The sequence below is a fragment of the Haliaeetus leucocephalus genome, unplaced genomic scaffold, assembly GCF_000737465.1.
Source record: "Haliaeetus leucocephalus isolate CR32 unplaced genomic scaffold, Haliaeetus_leucocephalus-4.0 Scaffold830, whole genome shotgun sequence".
NCBI classification, from domain to species: Eukaryota; Metazoa; Chordata; class Aves; order Accipitriformes; family Accipitridae; genus Haliaeetus; species Haliaeetus leucocephalus.
Genome location: NW_010973266.1, coordinates 3,089,800 through 3,106,697, shown reverse-complemented (window position 1 = coordinate 3,106,697; position 16,898 = coordinate 3,089,800). Strand labels below are relative to the sequence as shown.

Sequence of the window (16,898 nt, the reverse complement as noted above, 5' to 3'; positions counted from 1 at the left end):
AACTGCAGAATTATTTCATGGAGCTTTTACATTTTCTTTAAAAAGGAGCATTTGGAGCCTGTTTTGTCTAGTTGTATGGCTTAAATACTTTTTTCCCAAATCTCACTGTACTCATAATGAATTTATTGACTGATCAAAACCCAAGGCCTAATTACAGAGATCTTGTACTACTATGATCTTATCAGAAGATAAATTAAGCACTTTGGTATATGAAAATTATCAGTAATGTCTTTATAGTTTTCTAGAGATTTATATCTTCTTTTAAGCATCACATAAACTTCTTTAACATAAATTCTCATTGTTAGTTCTTTGATTCCATGAGCTGATAGCAAACCTAATACTGAAGCCAGGTAATTAACAGACCACTTGAAAGCTGTGTTAGAAATCAGAATAGCAGGCTGTACATTTTATTGATTTAGTGGCACCTAACATCACTCACTATTGATCTTCCTTTCATTAGACCAAAAAAAATTAGCAATGGGTTCATTATGGATTAGTGGTCTCCAAAGAGTTCATATTCCCTAGCAGAACCATGATTTATTGTGAAGCTTTAAGAAGAGGACCAAGGTTGTCCATCACAGAAGAAGTTAAAATTTATTTGAGATAAGTAGCTACGGACCAGGTTAACTTGGGAACTTAATCTAGTTGTTGGGTTTTCTCTTGGTTCTGGCGTTGCAGCTTTGCAAATCAATTAGTGTGTTTTCCTGATTTGCTTTTTTATAATTATATGCCTCTGAGAAAGTGATTACTTCGCTTATCCATTCTACTAAAAATATGCATTAAAAGATCTTGAAAGAAGAAACCTTTGGAGTCTTTAGGACTTGAATTTTAGTATGAGCCAAATTTCTGAAAGGTTACCCTGAGGTCTTGATGAACTTTCAAAAAAAAGTTACGTACTTTATGGTCACTCATTTCGTGTAGAAGGGTCTCAGAGGCACAGCCTTTTATGCAAACCCTTTTAGGATTTTTTTTCTGAAAATAAAAGGAAGCACTGATACCTCATTTTAGATTTCTCCTTCACAACATACTTTCTGAAAAAACATTGTGAAATGACAAAATTCTTCGGAAAAGCGTGAATTGCTGCTGGCTTTTTCTGTTTTGTCCTAATGCAGCACCTTGGATGTAATTCCCCTCTTAACTTCAGGCTGCTGCTCCATTTTCGGTGACTTCTTGGAAATAAAAAATTCCTTTTGTCACTGTGATTACTAGAAATATGGGGGCTGGTGGACAGATAACAAACAGGAGAGCTCAGAATTAAACTCAGTAAAAGGAATCGCCTTAACAAAGGCAACAGTTGCCCATCAGATTACAAGTATCATTTCAGGGTTTCTGATGGAAAATGTAAGTGGACTATGAAGCAGCTCAAGCAAAACAGTTGGGATATTTCAGTGAATTAAATATAAGCACAAACAGGCACCATCAAGAAAGCGTTTCTGGACAGATGATGTCTTCCTCAGAAGAGAGTTTCACCATGCAAACAATTAAAGAGATAAATTTTAACAGGGAAGTAGAGCCCCATGAGAAGAAATAAAATATTTTGAATGCGGTATAATCTTGTGTAAGGATATAGACTTCCTGAGCTGTTACTAAGCAAGTGTTTGGGGAATTGGCTCATTGCTTCAGAAAAATATGCCAGGCTACGGGAAGGTGTGTGCATTAAGTCTCATTGCGATTCCTGGGGAGAAGGCAAAAACAATTGCTGCTGTGAAATACTGCATTAAATCAGAAGTGTTGTATGTTATCATTGCCCTATTACTCTTTAGGAGGTAGTGGGGAAAATGTAGCAATCCCAAGGTCTGCTGCTCAGTAACAACATGTATTGCTTTACTGTCTCACTGGTTTTGTCCCTGTGCAGATCAGCCCGCTAAGACCACAGAGACCAAAAAGCCAAGTCATAAACGTCATTTCAAGTGAAAGACGTTTCTCCGTCTCTCCGTCACCTCCCAGCTCCCAAGTGACACCACCCCCAATAACTCCACGGACAAAACTTTCTTTCAGCATACAGTCCAGTAAGTCTTTAATTTTAATTACATTTTATTTTCCTAGAATATTTTATGCAAAATAACTGCTGGTGGGGAGATGTCTTTCCTGAGCATTACATTACGCCTTGGTTTGAGTTCTTTGAGTTAGTCCTTCTGCCATCACCATGGGATTGCTTGCAGGAACAAGAACTTGCCTCTTAACATCATGCTCCTTGCCTCTGCCAGCAGAAATTCTTTCAGCATTTTACAAAAGCAAGCAAAATTGTTGCATTGAGAAAGTTTCTTTTCAAGTAATCATTAACAATTACTTGGGTATAGAGTGACTGTCAAAAATTAGTGTTGTACTTGATTCTGTATTGGATTTAGGGTGTTTTGGAGCATAAAGGCTGAAAAAATAATCTGTTCATGTAATTATACCTTAAAAGAACTTTTATTTGCTACATAGTGAGTACAAGCCAGAAGGGGGGAAAAAAGTCAGTCTTTTTGATGTATTTGTTGTTTGACATTGACATCTATCACTCAGTTTTTCTGTAAAATAGCATCTGTTTGCTTCTATCTTCAGGAAACCCTATTGCACAACTGGTTATAATACAACACCTATTTCTTTTACAGTGCTATTTTCCAAAACCTGTTATTCAGAGTTTTCAGTTGCTAGCATGTGACAAGAAAAAAAAAGAAAAAAAAAAAAAAAAAAAATCTTTTTGATACATGTACCCAAATGCTAGTATAATAGTCAAGACTTCAATGTTAGTAAAGAGGAGAATAGATGATCAATTTTAAGAAAAAAATCTTGTTTCTATCAAGGTCACTGTTTTATTTACTTTTTTTGACACTTAAAACCTTTTGCCTTAAATAGGGAGTGTTTTGGAAAGTTCTTGTTGCCGATTGCAGATACATGTCCTGTGAGCAGGAATGTGTTTATTCTACAAATTTATAGCAACAGAATTGTCTTCCAAAAGGCATGTGGCATGTTTTAATGATTTGAAATTGTTGGCTGCAAATATGTGGAAGAGGGGTAAGGAAGTGCAAATGAAGGCAGCATTTCCTTTGCATAGTCAGACCCCCAAAACAAGTATTTTGATAATGGTGAACCCTCTCCTTTCTTTACAATTTCGGTAGCTGCAAACTACCAGTATGCTAACAACTTGAAATACAGAGAAGTAGAGTATATATACTCCTGCAAAAGATAGTCTTTGCATTGGATTATTTCTTCCTGTGTACGTTTTATTAAAACTAACTTGATCTCTTTTTTTAAAAAGTATCTGAATCTGTCATGTATTTCTGAGAATATTTATGTCTATGTGCTGGAGATTTATGGGTGTTATGTAAAGTAGGTTCAGCTTATTGCAAAATCCATGGGACTCGTCCATAATCATTTGAGAAATTCTAGTGGTAAAAATTTTTAGGAATTCCAAGGATAAAGCAGTTATTTCAGTGCACAAATTGGCTAAAAGCAGTTAATGGGTTGCTAAGCAATCCTGCTTGCTTGTTAGCTGGCAGTTTAGGAGAATGGAGTGTAAAATTTGATCATCAGGTTAAGATGAAAAAAAAAAAGTCACCTAACTGATCTCTCACCAGCTCAAAGATACTCTCAGTGGCACGTGTCCAGTAAGAAATAAATATTCAGAGCATACTAGTCTGATGAAACACCTTGAATAATGATAGCAAACCAGAAATGATGAGTAATTATTTGTGTAGTGACTGAGTTAGTGAGATATAGTTCAGCTGAATTGAGCAGGAGAAAATTAATAGATCTGGAGCAAATAGATCTTGACACACGACTGAAAATTACTGAAGTTTGTGTTCGATACCTGTTTCTGCAGTAGGGTAGATGACTCCTGGATTTCATTAAACTGAGTGAGAGATTAGCTAGTCAGGGCAAATGTTTTTTTTCATTATAGAATATTGTTGTTCTACTAAACAGTTTTCCGGACTGAATGCAAATATGTTGTTAATGTATATTATGAACTATTCATGTGGATGGAAATACTCTGTCCACTTTCACAGGGATTTATTGCTGTCTTGCAAAAGGATGAGGTTGTGAAGGTGCAATGTACAGGCTGTAGGAACACAGCGGGGACTGCAGAAAATTAGAGCAGTAACAGGAGCTGGGGAACGTAGGGGAAGGGACAGAAGCAGAGCAGGACACAGTTGCACGGACAGTTGGTGACCATCCAGGTTGTCCAGGGTATTGCAGATGTTAGAGTTGCATCCACACCTTGTTTCCTCTGCAGCTCTCGTAAAAACATTGCTTACCTGCCTTTCCATGGATCTTCCAAATGTCAACCTTAAAGAAACAAAGGGTTTGTGTAATTCCTAACAAAATTTGTCTTGCCATCTCCTGGGTAGCACCTATTAGTCTACATGTAATGGCTTAGATGAAGTTAGTAGATACTGCAATAGCATGTAAGATACAAAGGTGAAGTGTTCAGGGCAGTTAAATTCGCTTTATCTTTGGGTAATAGTGTGTTATTATACTCATTTTCAGTTTCCACCTAAGGAATGTATAGTGAAACCTAAAAATGTGACTTGTTTACAGTAAATGCCGAAAGAAGTTTTTCCTTTCTGAAGCAGGATTCAAGGTTCTGCTAAAGTTCTAGCTAAAGCTACAACTCTAAAGAAAATGCCCTTTTCCAAACATCTCCCAGTATTATCCTAAACTGCATGGAATAAGCGAACACAGAGGTAGATAGATAGATAGACAGATAGATAGGTAGTTGTGGATGAGACGTGCAGGATGTATGTCAAGGAGCTGTTTTGTGAGGTTTACGGTGTCAAAGGCCTATGATCTTTAGGTGTACAGTATGGCTGGGAATTCCTATCAAATGAACAGGGAAGTCCATTCACAGCATCAATATTTAGTTCCAAACGCGTAGCGTTGTTTTCCAGTTACATGTTTAATGGCTTGAGCTTAGAAGAAATAGATTCTGATGGAGATATTTAAAGGAAGATATTCAAATGTTTGGGGAATGGACAAATCCTATATGTGTAGAAAAGGAAGGATGAAAAACAGGAGCAATGGAGAAAGCCATGAGAAATTCAGGTCCTGGAGGACAAACAACACTTTTCAGTCGGATGTAGAAGCCATTGAAAGTTTGAAGTCCCAGGATGGAAAATATTCTTCTTCCTGGTGTAGTTGAAAGTTCAAGTGAAAGGATGAAGAGTAAAAGTACAGTTTTCAGTGACAAATACATACAGCCACCTTACAGTTAAATGTGTTATTGAGAGGCCATTTTAGAGAACAATAAAAGGATACTTTTTGCAAGATATTGATAGGAACCTTGCAATAAAAATATCTGCATAAACAAGTTCTCCACTTGTTTCACAAATCACCCCAGTAAAATAAAATAACCCTTTTTCATTTCCTAAATGAAAACATTTCCCTAATTTGTCAAAAATAAATTAAGTTTCTTATCTCGTAGACCTCACAGTGGGTTTCGCCTGTGTTAAAATGACTGAATTACCCTGAAATACACCGTGGGTGGATTTCTACACAAAAACCTATGTATCACTCAGGCCTCAATAAACTTTATTGTCCCTCAGGCTATTAGCCTTTACAGCACGTACCTGCTAGGATTTATCTGCTAAGAAAAGGGAACTTTCTACCCAGCAAACAGTAATAATAAATGTTTTGTACTTTCTCTTGCGTGATTTTATTTACTCAACAACTAATGACTGCTCATTTATTATAGTTACCTGGAGTCTGAAAGTTTTTGAGAGAGATGTAGTTAATTACAGGCTTTCATTTGTCCATTTTATTAACAAGAAGCTTTTATTTTACTGGGGGAAAGTAAATAGAGCTTAGCTCAATTATATTTTCTTAGTGCACTTACCAAAACTTCTCTTGTGTATTAATGTACAAGGTGAAAATGCAGACCTTACAGCTGAGAAAATTATATTTGCTAAGCTATGAATATTTTGGCATGAAATCGGAAGTAAAAATTATTTTCTGTTAAAAAGAGGGGATCGTTCAAGTATTTTGAGCATATCCTAAAAATTAGCCCCATGTGACTCCACAGTGCATACTTCCTGTCGATGCGGGGGTTGGTTCATTTGTTCTACTTTCCTCTAAAATCCCTCATTAGATGAGCTACAGATAATTATAGAGGCAGTGAAGAGCAGACAAAGATATCGCATGTGCAGCATTATCGCAGAATCAATGTCGTAAGAATTGGCGCAGTCTGGATCTTTGGATTCAGTTCAGTTATTGAAATTGTTAACTCGGTGTTGATTTTTCCAGATCTGGAGCTGAATGGTATGTCCAGCTCCGACATCCCCGACGTTCCTCCTCCTCTGCCTCTCAAAGGAAGCATGGCCGATTACGGGAACCTCATGGAAAGTCAAGACTTGATCAGCCCAACCACCTCCCCCCCTGCTCATCAAAGGGTGAGTCCCAGAAAGGATGGTCATTTTCTGCGATTTTCTTTGCTTTTGTACCTTGAACAATCCACAGCGAGATGTAATCCTGCTCGTGGACATGTCAGCAGATCCAGATATTTCTGGAGGTGCAAACAAGTGTCTGGAGTGTGAGGGAACAGCATTGCTCACGGGGACCGACCTGAAGGGAGGTTGGATTCATTCTGGAGAAGACTAAGCAAAATGTTGTTAGCTGTGTTGGTAAGGGAGCTTTAACCGACAGGATATAGTCTCAGCAGCAAATTAGATTTAATAGCCTTTCAGTCCTGTCTCAGGAAAGGAAATAAAACACGTACCTGACATCTTTCTTTTCTGGAGCTATGTTCTGTCTACATTCAATCACCGCTTGTTTCCTAGAGGCAAACACACATGCCCCCTTTGAGGGAAGGAGCTCAGAAACACTCTTCATCTTCAACAGGGTTTTCAGCTTTCTGAAGAAAATGCACTTTTTCAACTTTGTTTCCTGTATCCTGGAAGCTTTTAAAAATAATTTGGTCCTCTTCTTTAAAGCAGCACTTTTGAGAAGGGCCATTTATTTTCTTTTTGAAGAAAAAAATGTGTTTAAATAGGTGTGGTGGGTTGACCCTGGCTGGACACCAGGTGCCCACCAAAGCCGCTCTATCACTGCCCTCCTCAGCTGGACAGGGGAGAGAGAACGAAAGGCTCGTGGGTCGAGATAAGAACAGGGAGAGATAACTCACCAATTACCATCACAGGCAAAACAGACTCAACTTGGGGAAAATTAATTTAATTTATTACCAATTGACCAGAGTAGGGTAATGAGAAATAAAAACAAAATCTTAAAACACCTTTGCCCCATACCTCCCTTCTTCCCAGCTCAACTCCACTCCCAAATTCTCTCCCTCCTCCCGCCCAGTGGCGCAGGGGGACAGGGAATGGGGGTTGGGGTCAGTTCATCCCACGTTGTCTCTGCTGCTCCTTCCTCCTCAGGGGGAGGACTCCTCACTCTTCCTCTGCTCCACCGTGGGGTCTCTCCCAAAGGAGACAGTCCTCCATGAACTGCTCCAGCGTGGGTCCCTTCCCCGGGCTGCAGTCCTTCAGGCACAGACTGCTCCAGCATGGGCTCCTCTCTCCAGTTGCACAGGTTTTTTTCCCCCTTCTTAAATCTGTTCTCCCGGAGGAGTTGCCCCCATCGCTGATGGGCTCAGCCTTGGCCAGCGGCGGGTCCGTCTCGGAGCCGGCTGGCATCGGCTCTGTCGGACATGGGGGAAGCTTCCAGCAGCTTCTCACAACCCCCCCGCTACCAAAACCTTGCCACGCAAACCCAATACAAGAGGTTTTCTTTTCTTTGACTTTGAAATGTATAACTTTGGCCAAGCTGTTATTTTGTGGAAAAATTCTCAGTGCTAATGATTCTTCTTTGTTTGCAGAGGTACCTTCCAGGATTTCTCTGAAGTTCATCATTCAGATGAAATTCTGTTGAGTAATTTGCTTTTCAGTAAATTTCATGGTTAGAGAAAGCATTTCTAATCTCAGCAGGGAAAGTCAGGCAGGAATTTAGTTTTAAGTCTGGGAATAGTTTTTTTTAACAGAGACTATCACAGTGCACAACAGTACACAAATCCAGCTTTTTCCATGCTTGAAATTGTAACTGTGCTGTTGCAGGAATTTAGTATTTTCAGGCTAAATGGGGAAAAAAAAAACCCAGATAGGAGAAACTTCAGGAATGTCAATAGTTTTATTCAAAACACCATGTTTTACTCATTATATACATATATTGAAAAATTCTCTATTCCCATCCTCTCTTCTATAGTTCTTCCCCATGACTGGATGGTTTTAGTAAATATTTTCACTAAATTTTTTTGCAAACCCTTTGCCTCTAATTTCCATCAAAGTATACTAAGCTCTTACCCATTTCGCTGGCTTCTCTCTCAGGGGCCAGCTCTCGCTTGACCTGAATACAGACCTCTATGTGGAAAATTACAGAATGTACAGGAGGGCTGCCAGGAGTTTTGTCTGAGGAATCCATCTTCATGAAGAAACCTGAGAAATTCAAATTAGGTTTCAAATTTCTTGAACTCCTTCCTGTATGAGTAGTAAATTCATTTTGTATGATATACTGTAAGTTGTAGGTCATGGTAGTAGCCCAGGATTGCTAATGTGAGTTCAATTAAACAATGAGATGATAAAACACATGGTGAGAAATAAAATCCCAATAGCCGGGTTCCATTTCCCTTCCTTGCGAGGCTGTTTGAAGGGGTTTCCACTCAGTGGAGAAATGGTAGATATTTACTGTACTACTTGCAAATGCCATCATGCTGTGACGGTTGGAGCCCAAACCTGAAGACGAGTCAGGTTCCAGCCTTGGTCTCGTTGCTGTTGAAGATGTGACCTTGTGCAGCTCCTGTACCTGTCACAAGCAGGGTTTCCGCATCATTAAATGGAGCTTCATAAAAATAGTAGCAGTATGCTCTCTCGGTTTTTTGCAAAGTTTTATTCAGGTCTTAATATTTTTTCTCTTTATAGTCTTCACTGCTCAGACTCCTTTTTTTTTTTTTTTTAATATATTTTGTAATTGTAGAAGTGGACCCCATTGTCTAACATCTAGTGTTGAAGGGCCTCAGGATTTAAGCAAACCTTAGAAATTCAGTCAAATATAGGCTATACTTCTTTAGCTAGCTGTCCAAAATTTTCTTCAGCAGCTGTATTTTTATAAACTTTCCAAGATGAGGGAATGTATTTTCAAAGTCTGGAAGATGGTTCTAAAGCAGATTTGTCACAAAGCCACATATATTAGTCTTAGAATTAATTTTAGGAAAAGCTTCTAGTCTTACAACGATCACTCTGTGCATTTATTTCATCAGGCTTGTAGGAAGGAAGCTTTTAAAGGACATAAAGAAAATGAGTAGTGCTGGGCATGAAAGATCAAATGGGTAAATTCTTATTACTGCTGTGATTAAATCCCACTCCACAGTTTTTAATGCCTTGCGTTTCATGGGTCAAGTAGCTACATACTTCATAACTTTATAATTCTCTGCCTAGTAAACTGATCATCTTTTAAATTACACAGGCTTTGTATCAGTGAAGAAAAATCAGTAAAAAATATTATAGATAAGGTAGCTTTTAAACTGGAAGTATCTCCTTGTATGAGAAATTATTACATTGTTCACTCTGGTTGTCTTACAGTCAGTTACGAAAACGAAAAAAAAGTGCTGTAGTGAACTGAAAAGCATGCAGTGATAAATGCATCAAATACTTCAAATCAAACTGCAGGCAATAGTGTCATTTAGTGTCTGAGATGGTAATCTTAGTTTATTTGGAGTCCACTGTTAACTTGGTCTACCTTAAGTCTGTTATCCAAGCGATCATCTAATTATAATTTTCTGATTGTCCTCTTATTCGTTGTTAACTGTGAGACCCTTACATATATTTTCTTGCACTGTATGATTTGTTCTGCTAAAAATGTTCTTAATAATATATGGGAACATAAAAAAAGAAGTCTACGACTCCTGCAAGGATTATTATTACATCAGGGGATTCCTTTAGGCACTTCTCATTCTTTATGGGTTCATCCATACCCTTGCATACAAATCAACTGCCTGCTTAGTATTCACAGCGAGAAGGGAAACTCAAAGAAAATAGACAAAGGAGTACTTACGTTTATGATATCGGCTATAACATTTACTAAGCATCAGATAATGGTTTGGATGAGAACATCTCGATCAATCAGTCTGGCACAGATAGAGAACTTGGCAAGGAAGGACAGCAAAGGCTGAAGCAGTGCGTGATGTGAGGACCGGGACAGTCTCGCGTGGCTGACGGCGACGGCGCTTATTTTGACTTTCTGGGACCCTGTTGGACAAGAAGCACTCCAACTGGTTGTTCGGATATAATGGAAGTGTTTCCCCAGCAGGAGAAATCCAGGGGATTTTTGATGTGTTGTGATGCATATACTGCAGCGCTGATCGTTGTCTCTGAGGTTAGCAAAAAATGACCTGAAAGGCTTCAGCAAACGTGCCGTCCTCATGTGGACAGAGGGAAAGAGTTGAGGCTAGAAACCCAGCTGAAACTACGGGGGCAGCAGGTAATTAGGGAGCATTACTTCAGGCTTTGCGGTTTTTCCTCCTCTGATGTTATCTCTCGGAAGAGCAGGGGCTGCTGGGGAAGCCTCGGAGCGTCGTGGTGTCACCTGCCCGGGTCCCTGCCGCTGGTTCGGTGGCGCAAGGCTCGCCACTGGCTCGCTTACCGTGGCAGCGGGAGGGCTGTCCTTAGGAGCTTCATCCCATGGAAAAAGTGATATCGGACAAAGTGCGTTATTAATCCGTTATGTTAAATGAGAAAGTTGACTTTGTGGGCTGTATTTGCTCACAAACGGAAATAAATGTCTGCTCTTCTGTCTGATACTCCAGGTTTTTGAGAAACAGGCTCTCTGACCCAAAGCTCTCCATGATGCATAGGAACATATAATGTGCCCAAAAGAAAAAAAAAAAATTAAGATTTGTTTTTTATTTACCATCTGATCATCACTTTTGCCTGCTGGAGATGGGAAGCGTTACAAGCCCTTCCTCCACTGCAAAGTCTCCACCACCTCTCGCCTCCGCTGGGGTTTGGTGGGTTAAGTTCTTGCCGAGCAAAGAGTTTCTAAAAAGCTCGCAGTCACTTTTTAATAAGTCTCAAAATCAATGGACTGCCACTGCTTATTACAGGATTTTGAGTGAAAAATGTGTTCTTCTGCTGTCTGCCTGGAGATACAGAGCTCATGATGTGTCCCTGAGCAGCACCCTTGATTTTGTTTCGGAAAGGGGCCGCATCGCTGCCCTCAGCGCTTGGCGGGTTTTGCTCTGGCCAGTTGGTAATACGTTTGTTTATCACTCTCGCAGGGCCTGGGCCGTCGGTAAGAAATACAGTTTCAGTCTGGAGTCTAAACCCAATTCTGAGGGTATTGCTCGTAACTCTTGAGATCTGTTTATGTACGGACCAGAGCAGAAAAACAGGGCTTTCGAAAATCGAGTTAGCCGGCACGGTCCGAAATACTAATAGCCTCCACACGCAGAAATGTGGTTCAACAGAGGGAAAACCGCATTAGCCGTGCTTGAACACAGCTGGCATGCACCAGGAGCAAAGTCCTGCCTGTGTGAGGGGTACAGACCTCTGTTGCCCGTTTCGAGGGATTTTTCAGGTTGCCCAAGGAGGGGATGCTCAGCACACGACGGGTGGGAGCACGCAAAGCGCACCTCTGCAGAAAGACTCTTAAAATTACTTTCTCCTATCTAAGTGCACTCCGGCAAGGGCAGCTAATGGCTGTGATACACAGTCAAATGAAACTCTAATACGTGAAGCATGACAACAGAGTTTAAACAGTCATTTTACATCGGTTACCTGCGGTATTTTCCACATAACTTTGCTCCCTGGGTCAAACAGCCAATTAGCTTAAACTGTCTATAATTTCGTTCAAATTAGTGGAGTTGGGTTGATTTTCTCTGCTGGCGCATTATCGCTCTTCCAGAATGGGAGTGTTACTCCGCCAAGACCCCACATTATGTGTTATTTTTCATTGCAGATATTAAATAAGCAAGTTGCTGCTTGTCAGGCAACTCAGCTCCATGCTAAAAACAACAGTGTGAGCGAGAAGGAGCAATTCAGAGCTCAATATTTGATAGCATTTACACAGTCCTGTGCAGTTGATAGGCTACTTACATCTCATTTCTACTGCTTCTGACCTAATTAGATCTGCTAATCCTTCAAACTGAAGTGCTTTCGATTGGATCTCCATAGCTTGTCATATTGATGACCATTTAATTTCAAAGACAAACAGTTACACAGGAAGAAATCTCTTACAGTGTCACAAGGACCGGTTTTGGGTATCAAATTGTGTTTGATCTTTTTGTTGTTGTTCTTTATAATAGTATTTTCTGGTTAAGAAAACCCAACATTCTCATATTTTATTTTGCTTCTTCACAGAGTAGAAAAAAATGCTTTTCATTTCTTTAATTGATTTTTACTGCATCCTGAACATGTATAGTGTAGTGTAGTTTATATCTGTAAGAGAATGGAGACAAATGTTTTTAAACCTGGTTCTTTTCTGTATCAGGAAAAAACAAACAAATGGGAGCAATTTCATGTTTGAAGCAGAAGGAACAGATTGCTTCTGTGTTGCAGATGTGCCTTTTACATAAGGTTTCTGCTTCCCCTGAGGTACCCGTGAGTCAAGGATTCTGCCCAAAATAGGTTTGAATGTGAACCAGCAGTCTCTATCATTTTGTCAAAAAGTAAAATCATGCTTCAAGATTCGGCGGGTTCACAATTAACCACTGACATATAAACATGAACTCTGCAAAGCAGTTCTTAATTAAATGTAAAATCAAGGGAAACTTTCGTATTTCAAAGTTTCTAAGGGGAAGCGTAGCAAAAATTAACTTCATAAGCCTAATACTGATTTTCTGAGTATGATATTAAAGGGAGGGAGAAAGTGTGCTTGAATTTCTTCCTGTGCTGGAATAAAAGGGAGCGTGTATCGGCCCTGGGAGCGATGGCTAGATTTGGAGTTGCACCGGTTCCATATTGGCACGTTTTGTCGTGCTAATTTCTCAGTACTGTTGCCCCGACGAGCATTACACGTCCTACTTAATATATTCATTGGTAGCTTATTATATAAATGAACATGTACTAAATTTATCTGACTTTCTAATGGAAATTGTAAATTCAATTATAATAATTATCTACCTATCTCTGTTATGTCTTCCTGCCTAATTTGCTTGCAGAATCTAAGCTCTGGTAGGTTTTGTGCTTGTTATTTATAGCATATATATTTCTCATTGTATTTGCATTGTATCTGTTCTTCAGAAGCAGGTTTTCAGGGATAATTTGATTGTTCTCTGATCAATATGAAGGGCTCATTTGTTTGAGAAATGCCTTTGATCTAATTGAATTAAGAATTATTGCCAATACACTGTTATTTAAATTCAAAATGGATTTTCACAAATGGTGCTATGAGCAGAGTTAGTTTTTTCTAGTGATAAATATGAAGTAAAAGATATCATCTGAGAGCAAAGCACTGAGGAAATTTTTATGTTTTGTAATGTATTTTAGAGGGGCACCTGGTTTATTTAGTTGTGAAATTAATGTCATCTCCGTGAGGAGTTCTTGGTGTTGTCTGCTGATGTTCTGCAGACCACCAGCATTTCCCACAGTTTGCCCAGAGCCCCCGCCCAGATACATGACTGTCACTAAGCAGTTTCTCAAAGATTTTGAAATCTGCCGATCACAACTGAATGTGTGAAGCTAAATAACATTGGCAATCCAGCTCTTATTCAGGAGCTAACTGAACATACCAGGTTAAGTAAATTATTGATCAGATAGAGGAAATATTTAATGGTTCTGACTGTAACACTTAAGAGACAGATCATCAGTGGCATTTTAATTAAAAAAAAACAAGAAGAAAACAAACAAACCTTCAGTTTTGCATTTACTAAAGTAAAATTCTTTTTTAATCTGCTTTTCATATTAGTCTGTTGACTTGGTTTTCTGACTCGGAGATCATTGCATCCCACTGTAAGTCAGGAATAAACAGTGCAGGGCTTTGAGCCGGCTCTGGAAAATGAATCCCGCTTACTCAGCAGGGTTTTTCCTGAAGTGTGCGTTTCAAGCAGCAGTGCCCTTTCGAGACTCAAACCTTTTAATACCCTGGTTGTTTCTTCAAAAGAGCTCACATAAACTTTAACCGGACTGTGAACGTGAAGGTCTTCATCGCCAAACGTGTTCAGTGCTGTCCTCATCGGTGGGCAGGGGAATGCAGCTTTCCAGAGGGGGCAGCCCCTTCGTCTTGGTCCAGAAGTTCTCATTCGGTAGCAGATGAAAACCAGCTGCTAACTCGGAGAGCACTTGGTAGCCAAGGAGGAAGGGGAGAGCACGCACGTCGCCGCGTTGGTGGTGCTGCTGGAGAGGCTGGCGAAATGGAGAGCGGGGGGTCTTCGCTGCAGCAAAACGGAGAGACGAGCTCAGGGCGCGGCGTGCCTGACGATCGTTTGTGATCCCCGTTCATTTGCCACGGGGGAGAGCCGGGAGGAAGGAGGAAAGCTGTGAAACAGGTTGGGAAGTGTTTCTTGCCAGGTGGGATACAGGAAAAATATTCCAGCAAAGATCCAGCCTTCCTGGCTCTGGCAGTATGCAGTCTCACCTTCCTATTTAGTCTATGATTAGTAAAACTATCTGGTAAAAGCTCCGGATTTCTAACTTCATGCTGTCTTAAAACCTGCTTTGAAGAGGGCATTCAGTTACCTTAAAGATACTTTTTTCCTTCTACTCTTACACATCTCTGAAAACTCCCAGTCGCTAGATTGCAGGAGCGTTAGGAGGCTCTCCGGGCTTCTTCTGCCTCGCGGCAGAGGAAAGGCTGAAATGTCCTGGCACCCCCCTGAGCCGCTCTTCTTTTTGGACAGCAGCTTTGGATAGCTTTTAAAAGAACAGGCTTGTTTCGTACACGCTTTCACATGGGTTATCAGTTGCTTGTATACCAGTTTCTTACTGTGATTGAGAAATCATCCGTTACATTGTCCAAGACATTAATAAAAGTTGGAATACGAGTATCAAGGTTGCAAGTGCAGCACACGCAGTGTAACGCTAAGGCACTTCAGATGTTTGAACTGTTCTTGTAGCAGTGATTAAGGAAATTTGGCAGAGTTGGTGTGTGTCGTCACGTTTTAAGTGTTATCACGTGGAGCCAGCAGTTTAGTGTGGGGTGGGTAAGGTGGGATGGATACAGTGAGACACAAACAAGTGGAAATGAAAAAGCATCATTATGCTTGGAGGAAAATAAAAGGCGGTGGCTGGCTGAGCGGGGGGGAGAATCTTAGGGAAAAACAAAACCAAAGCAGCATTTATGAGCTGTGACACTGCGGTACAGCCTCAGTGCAGTGATGGGAAAACTGTAATGGCTGCATAGCCAAAATGCTGTAGAAAACCTGACTGCAAAGTGTATGAGCAAATTCCAGTGTTCTCAAGCTCGCTCTGAAACAGATTTTATCATATATATATGATTGAACATTATGAAAAAAAGTCTTCATTTCCATAATGACTTTTTTAATTTGTCCAATTAGCGGGTGAATCTAACGGAGGGTGCTCTTGTTCTGTTGTATGATATATGAAGTGATTTAAAATATGTATATTTGAACAGTCTGGATTTCTGTTTTGAGTACTTTAATTATAACTGAATGTGTAATAGTAAATTGCAAGTTACTTATCTCTTTAAATGGTTTCCTTTTTTTTTTTAATTATTTGTGTTCTAAATGTGCAAAATACAAAAATAATGGAAAAGCAATGAAGCTGTTGCTTCAACTTGGCTTTTAAGCTCTGTAGTGCATAGAGGCTGAGGGCAATCGATACAGACCAAGAAATCAATATCCTATCATGATATAAAGTGGGGAATTATAAACTTCTCCAGTGCTTTCAAAAGATTTTTCCTGAAATACTGAGCTAATTAATCATGAACCCTTGAGAGATTTTTTTCATTGTCAAAAGTAAAAGTTATATTTTAAGCTAATAGCCAAGAGCATCCAGTATTCGTAGTAGCAAATTCTGCAGAGTAGTTTTCAGGAGTCAGAGGGCTGCAGACTTACCTGCTGTCTCTCGCAGTTCTATATGAAACAGCAGATGTTTCAAAAATCCATTCGTTGCTAACACGGTCTATCAAAATTGGTTTCTTGCAGCACCTGCCACCTCCGCTCCCCAGCAAGACCCCCCCGCCTCCACCTCCAAAGACAACTCGGAAGCAGACGTCTGTTGACTCTGGGATTGTCCAGTGAAGAAGGAAGCGGTTTTTTCCAAAGATAAAGTTGTAACAATTCATTTCCCTAAGTATTTTATGGTATATAATGTTTACCTCATTCAGGCGTGCAGTATCTAACATTTAGTGCAATGACTCTAACTCCGTAAGAAATCCATTTCTAGCCGTGTGTCGGAAACAACACTACATCACCCCTCTTTCTGGGGTTATTCCCTCCCATAACTTGAAAGAAATCTGGATTTCTACTTGAGACTGGGAGGTGTTCATCAACTGACAGTACCCTCTTCCTAAACCTTCTCCCTGCTTCTTCTGAATAACTTCAGGCACTTAGGTAGCTATGGAGTTTAAAATGAGCTGAGTATTCTGTACCTAATCTCGGTGCGTATAGGAATCGATGACGATATTCACAATGAATTCAGTGCACGTTGGAGGAGGCTTCACAGTAAGGAGAAGCCGCCGTAGGATTTCCCCAAATAATGGTTCTGCCCAGGGCTAAAAATCAGACAGAGCTTATTTGTGAAATGTGCCTTCTCTTTAATTGTTCTGTGTTACAAATAAACTGATTGCCAATGGGCTTTGTAAAATTAGTCGTTGGTGATCAGTCATTTCCATTTTCATTCAGTTGGCCGTTCCTCTGGGTGTCAATCAGTGGGTAAAGCAAGGAAGCCTTTTAGCTGCTGACGGGCACGAGCGTATAGGAAAAAAAAAAAACAGAATAGGCAGATAGGAGACTCCCGGCCGTTCTGGACCTAGCGGTT

General features: G+C 40.0%; 1 protein-coding gene across 2 annotated transcripts in view; it reads left to right on the top strand.

The window, feature by feature from the left end:
- The window catches only part of DOCK1 (dedicator of cytokinesis 1), a 311,286-nt gene extending 294,683 nt beyond the window's left edge, over window positions 1-16,603 (top strand). For both annotated transcript variants that reach the window (XM_010581957.1, XM_010581956.1), the window contains exons 50-52: window positions 1,856-2,009; window positions 6,223-6,368; window positions 16,064-16,603. In XM_010581957.1, coding sequence (XP_010580259.1) covers window positions 1,856-2,009; window positions 6,223-6,368; window positions 16,064-16,159 — 396 coding nt within the window. In that variant the 3' untranslated portion in view covers window positions 16,160-16,603. The remainder of the gene's footprint in view (window positions 1-1,855; window positions 2,010-6,222; window positions 6,369-16,063) is intronic.
- Window positions 16,604-16,898: the final 295 nt, after the last annotated feature.